General features: G+C 45.2%; 1 protein-coding gene across 2 annotated transcripts in view; it reads right to left on the reverse strand.

The window, feature by feature from the left end:
- The window catches only part of LOC125025321 (innexin unc-9-like), a 10455-nt gene extending 2797 nt beyond the window's left edge, over window positions 1-7658 (reverse strand). The window contains exons 1-3 of one of the 2 annotated variants that reach the window (XM_047613300.1): window positions 7295-7658; window positions 1994-4450; window positions 1-435 (exon numbers count right to left, since the gene is read on the reverse strand). The exon at window positions 1-435 is cut by the window's left edge and continues 557 nt beyond it. In XM_047613300.1, the coding sequence (XP_047469256.1) occupies window positions 393-435; window positions 1994-3423 (1473 nt within the window). In that variant the 5' untranslated portion in view covers window positions 3424-4450; window positions 7295-7658 and the 3' untranslated portion in view covers window positions 1-392. The remainder of the gene's footprint in view (window positions 436-1993; window positions 4451-7294) is intronic. The other variant, XM_047613299.1, reaches the window with a different exon arrangement.
- Between the last annotated feature and the right edge of the window lie 2342 nt (window positions 7659-10000).

Raw genomic sequence — 10000 nt, forward strand, 5'->3', positions numbered from 1 at the left:
CATGTCTGAGGTGTTGCCTGTGATGTTAGGACGTGATCTCCGGACTTCTAGGAGACAAACACGTGGAACAGATCTACGAGTTTAGCGGTAAGAGGGATAAAGAAACACACATTTGCTAAACTAGAAGCCAAGGTGAGGAGCTCTCCACAATGGATCTCTTTTTATGGCACTGTCCCTTTGCGTCCGCTGGGCACTGGTCTCCTCAGTGCCAGGCCCTCCCATCTAACCGGTGCTCATAAACAACCAAAGAGATAATAGAAAACCAAGTAGATAAGGTCTACAGCGAGCCATCAATATACCCTTAGATATGATACTGTCTTCTAGTCATGAGTATAACCAAAGCGACTGCGTAATTTTTTCAGATGGTCGGAGAAGCCTAGTCGTACGCCTCGCTACGGTTGTATCAGAGGCGTTGAGAGACCAGGATCGGAGCGTCTGATGGAGGTCGAGATGGTAAAAAAATATATATATATTTCACGAGAAGTCACGAAGAGAAAAATGAGCAAAAAGACAAACAAACAAACATGACACTACAATTTAACATACAACACGTCTAGAAAACTGAAAAGGAAGGAATAAAAACAAGGAGAGAGAGAAACCATGATAAAATGTCCAGTGATCAGAACAAAGATGAATCGTGCGGGATTTCGAAAGGTTTGATAGGTTATATCACACGTCAGGAATTAGTGACGTAACTGACAGTCTACTAAGGACTTCACTCTTGCTGCTGCTCAGAGACGCAAGCCCTTACTTCTAGTGGCTCTGTGCTTTATTGAACCTTTAATACTAAACAAAGAAAACTGATCAGTGGTAAAACTATTTTTTTTATATTCTGTGTTGTGTAGAAATTTCACCTGCCTCTAGTTACAGTCATTGAGTAATATTCTCGTACCATTTACCTGTAATCAGAGCATGGAGAGTAAAGCATTGCACATTAAGCCTCTGCTAGGCACACCGGGGCGTCTTGCTGCACCAAGCAATAGCTGCACTAACCTACAGTCACTTCGCCGCTCAGAATCGGTCTCGTATAGTTTAGCGGGTCGTGAGCAAGTACAGAAGTCGTCTGGCTGAATCTGCGTTGCCAAGCTTAACGTGCTGGCGGCAGGTACCTGAATGGTCTTGTGTTCACAGTCTCTGATGGAGGAGGAGGAGGAAGAGGAGGAGGAAGAGGAGGAGGTGGAAGAGGAGGAGCTGGGTGGTATAAAAGCATGAATGAAGAGGATGCCGTTGAAGTAGTTTGTTGCTTGAGAATGGGAGGTCCTGGAAGCCGCTGGATAGATGACGAGGATGCAGCGATTGAGAGAAGGTAGGAGGCGAGCGTACCTGAAGAAGGGGAGGTGGGGGGGCGAGCTTATCCGAAGGGGGAGAGCAGGGGGGGGGGGCGAGCGTATCTGAAGAGGGGGGAGGGGGCGAGCTTATCTGAAGAGGGGGGAAGGGGCGAGCTTATCTGAAGGGGGAGAGCGGGAGGGGGGGGGGCATAAAATAGCGGCATTATCTGCAAGTGGCATTGTGGTGTGGGACGATTTCCTCTCGGTAGCAGGACAGCATGTCGAAGGATCTATTATTAGTGAAGATTCTGCATGATGTGGGGAAGGGGAGGCATTAAAAAATCTAAGTGTCTCGGGAGTTTATATGCACTGCACTTCTGGTCGTATATAGTGGAATGAGAAGGAATGTTTGATAGGATATTATAAGCATTTGGTAATGTACGACTTGTAAATGGAGATGTCTTGTAGTGTTGGTTTGGCAGCGGGGAAGAAGTGTGTAGAGATGCAGAAGGGGAGTACTATTAGAGTAGAAAAAAGAATTTGATTAGCGTAAGGGCTTTGTAACAAGGAGGAGAAGAGCTCGAATGAGATGGAGTGTTAGCGATGTTGCAGCATAGGGTCAGGCGTGGGAGCGTGAGTGAAGCATCGCCACGGTCAGGCACCAAGTATAGCAGGAGGCGGAGTGCGGTCCCCAGGCGGCGCTACTGCCACAACGCGGTCGTTACCTGATCTTGCCGCGTATCCTGGGGTAGCCTGAGTAGCCTGGCGTGGCCATATCTTGGTGGTTCCACATGTAGCCCGGGTAGGCGCCAGGCGTGCCCGGCAGGTAGTGCTTCCCGTAGAAGCCGTAAGCCCCGGTGGGCGTCGGCGTGACCGTGGGGGGCCCCTGGGTGGGAAAGGGCCCGCAGGCGAAGATGGGCGGCCGCTGGCTAAGAAACGCCTCCGGGTCGCCGCCGTCCTGCTGCGCGCGCTCCAGCCCCTCGTAGAACTCCCACAGCCTCTCCGTGAGGATGGTGAGGATGGTGCCCCCGTGGTTCATCTCGATCAGCCGCAGCACCAGGCAGCCGTCCCAGCCCAGGTACTGGATGGCCATCTTGCGCGCGTTGTTGTACAGGTCCTCCTTGCCCACCCGCCGGGTCCGCCACAGGTAGTAGTGCACGAAGGCGATGCGCGAGCACGTGAAGGTGCGCCACACCCAGATGAGGGCGCTGTAGATGGTCACCGGCAGCAGCAGCGCGAAGAAGAACCAGATGAACGAGAAGATCTTCTCGTTGAACAGGTTGATGGGCAGCACGCACTGGCACGTGTAGGTCCTGAGCGAGCCCTGCTGGGCCGCCAGCACCTGGCACAGCGTCTGCAGGGGGAAGCGCGGCGAGGTCCACCACTCCTTCTTGTTGATCAGCTTCTCCACCACCTCGACCCCGTGGAACAAATACCCTTTGCCCAGGAACACCGTGAGCAAAAAATATTGCATCAAGATGTTGAACACGTACATGATTTTCACAATCATGTACAGAATGAATAAAGAAGAGGAAGGGTTCCCGCCGCAAGCCAGATTGCAATCAAACTTACAGACGGTTCCTGGACAGCACTTTGAAACGCCCATCAGCGTATTAAACTGGTCCAGGAACTCGGCGATAAGTGCGTCGCGGTCTGGGTGGCCGGGCGTGTATTGAGAGATGACCGACACCTTCTTTAGTAAACGTCCCACCTTGATGCCTGAATTTTTTGCTGTCGAGTTCCAGATGGCGAAGGGGATGTAGAAGAGGCCGGCCTCCACCAGCAGGATGATGGGCGCCCACTGGTAATAGTTGACCTTGATGCGCTCGCCCCTGATGGAGGTGGAGCCGCCCTCCTCGTCGAACGTCACCGAATGCACTCGCGTCACTTGCTCCCGGTCCTCCACGTCCACCGGGATTATGTAATAGGTACTGGCTGTCCAACAGTACGAGTTCACATATCTCGCTTGCGGTTCCGTGAAATACGTGGGCGTGAAGCACTCGATCGGGTCGCCCGCGAACTGCTTCGTTACGAGTGGAAGCGACAGGCATATGAGGATGAGGATGGTATACTTTCGATTCAGTTTGTCTACCCCGTCGTCGATGGGCACGTTCCCGCCGATGAGATAGTTACTGAAGTGCAACAGAAACGACATTTTGACACCGCGCTCTCGACTCTGCGGTCACGTGGAAGAGAGATAAAGAAAGGTGGATTTTCTGGCGTTTTTTCCCTGATCCTCCCTTTCGTCTCCAGCACAACAAACCGCGCTGGTTTTTCCGGAGAGCTTTCACGTCGTCAGCACTTCGGGGTTTGATCTTGCTCGAGGGCCTTTCCAAGCGGTATCTCGGAGCCCTAATCCCCCCGAATCTATCCTAATCAGAACGAAACAAAGTGGAAGAAGAAGAGGAAGAAGGAGAAACTTTCATCTTCACTGCATTTCCCTTCCGTTTCGCCAGTGTCATGTCATTCGAATCCCCCGACGGAAAAAAATACGAAAACGAAACAGAAGAAGAAGCAACGAATCTCAAAGAAAGAAAGAAAAGAAAAGAAAGAACGTGAAAGGGAAAAAACTAATAATAATTACAGAATCGAAGGAACTAAGGTACAGCTTCCACTCGTAACTTGCATCACTTCACTTGACGTCTTGTTTTAAAGCTTTGCAAATGGCGCCGCGCTCTTCACTTCAGCTTAGTACGTCTTATCCACACTGTCAACAGATCCTATCACAGTCTGGCTTCAGACACTGTGTCACTTTCCTCTTCCTCTCACTCTCTCTCTCAGTCTCTCTCCTCTCTTTCTTTTCCTCTTCTGTCACACTCCCTCTATTTATCTATCTTTTCGCTTTCTTCTCGTTTCTCTCTCGTCACTCTCTTATTTATATTCTTCCACGACACTATATTTTTTCTCTTATTTTCTCACTTCACGCCCTACGTATAACCACTCAAAAATAAGGGAAGGATTTGCTTCGTCTCACCCACCTCAATTCCCCGATTTTCTCTTATCTTTTTCACTTATTCACACACTTATTTCGGTGAGGCGTGGAGACTAAACACCGAATAGGGGAAAAGATAAAACAAGATAAAGAGAGGGTTAAGTGTAACGGAGAGAGAGCTGGCAGCGACGGACACGAGGCCAAGGTAAGTGCTGTGCCTTCGTCTCCTGGTCTCGCGGGCTGCTGTCACCTGCGGGAGTATGAGAGATCCATTTTAGAATCTTGAAGATGAAGGGAAATATAATGAGGGTAAAGAGGATAATGAGGGTGATGAGGGTATATATATGCGTGTGTGGTAAAGAGAATTTGGGGCAAGCGAATGCATAAGATGTCTAAGCAGTTGATGGCAGGCGTTTTTTGTGTTTTTGATGCATTATGATGTTTGTGGGAACAGGTTGCAATGATGCACAGCGTTGCATGCGAAATTCCCAGAGTGAATGTGATGCATACTGAAGAGAAAAAAAAAAACACACACACAAGCATAAATATCCAAGTCGCTGTAATAACATGAATGATAATATCCCCCTTGCTCTGTCACAGAAGACATTGGCGCTAACCCGGATAGATTTGCAACAGCGGTGAGAATGGCTCATGCTATCTCGCCCGATGCAATCACTTTACGAAGGCGCCCGTGAATGGCTCACAATGGAGACCTATGATGGAAACCTGGGGAGCTTGTTGATAAAGCTCACTTACCCCCAATGAATGTCGGGACTAAACGGAGCGCGGTTGCGACCCGCTTCCCGAACCGCCGCCGAGCGAACCTGCAACAAAACGCCATGTTGGAACCTGGCAGACATTCAGACATTCAGCCACGTTGCCTCTTGATATAAATTGCAGTCGCGGGGAGGGTGTGAGGGGAGGGAGGAGAAAGGAGGGGATCCAGAGAACCCCAAGCTCTCATTCTGGGCCTCACAAATACGTCATTAAGGAGCCCAATGGAGCCTCGCCTCATTATAACAGAATGGAATAAATGGAAGACACACGAAAGGCTGCTCCTGGGAGTGTAAGAATCCCGTGATGATAGCGGGCGATAGTTCCCGTTCTGCGTCTTCGTCTGAAATAGTTGCAGCTGTTTTTACGAGAAAGAGAGTTAGAGTTAGAGAGAGAGAGAGAGAGAGAGAGAGAGAGAGAGAGAGAGAGAGAGAGAGAGAGAGAGAGAGAGAGAGAGAGAGAGAGAGAGAGAGAGAAAGCGAAAGCGAAAGCGAAAGCGAAAGCGAAAGCGAAAGCGAAAGCGAAAGAGAAAGAGAAAGAGAAAAGGAAAAGATGAAAAAGAAAAAGGAAATGAGAAAGGAAAAGAAAAAGAAAAAGAAAAAGAAAGAGAGAAAATCTGAAACAGTAACTTAATACCCCCCTCACACTGATTTACGTTTTCGTCTTCGTCGTCGATAGTTCTTGTCCCCGTGCTGCGAGGGACGATCTCAGTGATGTAAATAACAACAAAGACAATGATTAATGATGATATTACAACGATAAAATGACGATATGAAGACAAATACATGAGCGATTAGAGAGTGTTAACGAGCCCATCATTTATTCAGTCAATGAGACAAGTTTGAAAACAGCTGAATGACGCTATTATACATAATCACGTCATTATTAGGCACCTGGATTGATGGACATAATTAACTCTAGGAAAATGAAGCACTGTTTTGTGTATTGATTGGCTCAGAAAACACATTGGCAAAGGTAAGGTATGAGTGTGAAAGAATATTTTCAGAGTTTCTTACTCTGTGAAGATATTTGTTCTTATCTTTTCTATAAGGTTTGCGACACCATACATATATTTTTTTTTTACATGGTGTTAGAATGCACTGTCGCAACATTTTTTTTCTTATTATTATTGATACTTATATGTACTGTATAGTAACTCATGCATAAATATAGATATATAGATATATATAACTATATGATTCTGTATTAACATAAACGCACACGCACGCACGGACACACACACACAAACACTTAAATGCACATCTATTCACTCAATAGACTGACTCGACTTTGAACCCCTGATAAAACGAATCCCGTATCTGCCTTTAGCCCCGTAAATAACTTGACCCTCTGCTATGTATGGAAAGGACTGGAGAGGCCACACAGAAGCAGTAATTAGTCTTGCGATCTCACGAACTTATGACTGGATATAACTAAAAATATGGACCCCCAAAATACTGAAAGATTTTTTTTTTTCTTTCGTCATTGAAGGTTTTATTAAGAGAATTGTCTCGGAATTAGACTTGGTCATCACTGGGAATGGTGATTTAATGCGCCAGGAACATGTACCCTATTCAAGTCTAACCCATGGTGTTCTCGGGTGGGCGGGCGTGCGGGCGAGTGGGCAGGTAGGTGGGTGTTTGTGAAACTTGGGATAAGACCCTTTGAAGTTTGGCAAAATGTCCTCTTAAAATCCTTGCTATGATTTCCATAGGTGGGTGGGTGGGTTGCCAACATGTACACTTAAAATTTTGTCATTTTAATTCTTGGGTGGGCTGGTGGGTGGTTGGGTTGCCAAGACGTCCCCTTAGAATCTTGTCATGATTCTCAAAGTGGAAACTGAGTTGGGACACTTTGACACCTCTCACTGCCTGTAAATAGATGCCCTTTTCTAGACCACTGCTCATTATGATTGTACGAAATAAAGCTTGCTATATATATTTACATATATATATATACACATATACATACACACATACATTATATATATATATATATATATATATATATATATATATATATACATATATATATACACACACACACACATATACATATACATAGACATACACATATATGTATATATATGTACATATATGTATATAAATGTACATATATGTATATATATGTATATATATATATATATATATATATATATATATATATATATATATATATATTTATACAAACATACTTACACATCCGTACCCATGTATAAACATGTGTGCGTGTACTTGTTCGCAGGCACGTGTCCGGGCGCCTGAGCGAAGGACTGCTGATCTTAGCAACATGTAAACAGAACTTTCGCCACAGACTTTACCTTTTCTTTATCCTTCACGCGTATTGCTCTCTTGGTGTCGGTAAACTTTCATTTTGGAGTTTTTACTTTTTTTCTATGACTATCAAGACGTATGTACAAAGATCCAGGAAGGTTTGTGCATTTATTGTTTCCCGGAGAGATGGATATAGACGATTGGATCACTTCGATTTAAAAAAGAGGAATCTAATCCTAATATTATAAACGCGATTCGAGAATGGAATGCAAAAACAAGTTGAATTATAAAACAAAACAAAACAGAAACAAAACAAATAAAAACGAAAAAGGAAAACCAGTTAAAAAACGAGAACAAAGTATACGACTTGTTTCTTTTTTCGCACCGAACGCCCCAGGCTTCCGCTTCAAGGTGTACGAGTCTTAAGGTTTCCTCCGCCCAATAAGGTCCTTTGCGCCTCCGAGCACTTCACTGCCTCCCACGAGCAACAACAGAGAAGCCTGTGTGTTGCTTCGTCGCGTCTCGACAACAAACTAAACTACCCAAAAACCACGCGCGCCCAAGCCGAAGTCGACGCCACCGCCGCCGCCGACGCCGCGCCCCCCCGATGCGTCCGAAAGCGTGTCTGAGGAAGCGAGCGCGGGTTCGTATTTCAGGCTTCGAAGGCGACTGTGCCTTCGACGAGGGACAATGGACGGCTGACCTTCCCCCCCCCCCCTCCCATGCCGACCCTTCTAAGCTGTACTCGCGCCGTCCGCACGTGACCTCCTCGCATTGTTGTCGTCCGAACGCTATTTTTAACGTGGGGATAAAGGAAAGGAAGGGAAGTGGGTTTTGCTGCGTCTCGAGGGGGTTTCTGGAGGGGGGGGGGGGGTCTGTGATACTGCACAAGCACACAGGCTTACGCACACACGTGTCTATAACTATGGATATTTGCATATCAATACATACATAGGCCTACACGCACTGTCTATGTATATATATAATGTGTATGCATCTATTTATACACACACACACACATATATATATACATAAATATAGATATATACGTATATATATACACACATATATATGTGTATATATATTTGAATATATCTGTATATATATATTCATTTATGTATAAATGTATATACATTTACACACACACACGTGCTTCAAATCCATTATTTCGTATTTCTTGAGATCTTTTTTCAATAGTTTACATGCCCGCCAGTGGCTGCTGACTTAAATACTCTTAGTAGGAAATATCAAATGGAATATTTGTCATATTCTCCGTCTACATTTCACAGAAGCATAAAGACAGATACTTTATTTCTACGTCTAAATATCCTCCAATGTATCACCTAAATAAATAATACGTCTTGGGAATACGTCTTAGAAAACATGTCTCAGAAAAGGGACACTTGGCAACTCATGCCGAACCCTGGAAGACTTCGATTCGGTTTTTAGTTTATTCTAATAACGAGATATTTAATACTTATACTTAAATATAAATAGATTTTCAAACCTTGAATACAATATTTGTTTATTTCATAATTGAAATTCGCAGGCTTTTTATTTATTTGCTTATCTATCATTATTATCATTCGGAGTCTTGACCATTCGGAGTGCTCCATATTCTGTTGTTGAGTTGCCAGTTTCTTCTCTCCTGAGATAATAGAGGATAAGTGAGGGGGAGGCGGGGAAACGAAGAGGAAGAAGGGGAGAACCAATAAAGAAAGGAGAAAGGGAAAAATGATGGAGGGAGAGAGGAAGACAGGAACCGAGAAAATAAAGAGGTGGAGGAAGGCAAGGAAAGTAAAAAGATGAAAGGAAATAAAGAGGTAGAGAGGGTAGGAGAACCAAGAAAGGGGGGGGGGGGGGGGGGAGGGAAGAGCAGGAGAAGGAGAACCAACAGGAGGAGAAAGGAAGGGAATGAGGCAAGTGAACCGCTAAGGGAAACTCTTGCATCATTTCTTTACCTCGTTTCAACCTGGATGGTATTTTGAAGTCAGTGAATAAGCAATCATTATACTCGACATTATCTCTTAATGACTTATTTCAGATCATATTATACATCTGTAAACAACATTAAGCTTCAGATGACTTCGAAGAGGATTGACGGCTCGTTGCAAAGAAGTTGCATTTTGGAACACGTAATGGAAATATTGCATTCAAACTTTCCCGAGTCCCGGGGACGTAAAAATGGCGGATGACTTTTTTAACGTTTTTTGGGGAGTGGGGGGGGGGGGGGGTTGGATACTCTATCACGGTGATGTGTGTTGGCATAAATGGGTACATAATTTGTCGTTCCATATTAGTACTGATTTGTTTGTCTCTCCGGCTCTCTCTGCCTCTGTTTCTGTTTGTCTGGCTGTATGTCTGGCAGTCTCTCTATACCCTTTTGTGTGTGTGTGTTTCTCTCTGTGTCTATCTTTCTCTCTCTCTCTCTCTGTCTTTCTGTCTGTCCGTCTGTCTCTCTCTCTCTCTCTTTCTCTTTTTTCTCTGTCTTCATCTCTCTCTCTCTCTCTCTTTCTTTCTCTTTTTTTCTCTTTCTTCGTCTCTCTCTCTCTTACTCCATCTCTCTCTCCCTCTTTCACTTTCTCCTTCTCTCTCTATCCCCTCTCTCTCCCTTTTCCCAATCCTCCCCCCTTTCCCTTACCCCCCCCCCCCTTTACGTAATGTGGTTGTATATACTTCAATCATCAGCGAAATACGGGCGTTTTGCAATCTTCATAATTAGACTCAGAGACATGTTACTCATCAAATATCGG

Source organism: Penaeus chinensis, chromosome 4 (genome assembly GCF_019202785.1).
Source record: "Penaeus chinensis breed Huanghai No. 1 chromosome 4, ASM1920278v2, whole genome shotgun sequence".
Classification (NCBI taxonomy): domain Eukaryota; kingdom Metazoa; phylum Arthropoda; class Malacostraca; order Decapoda; family Penaeidae; genus Penaeus; species Penaeus chinensis.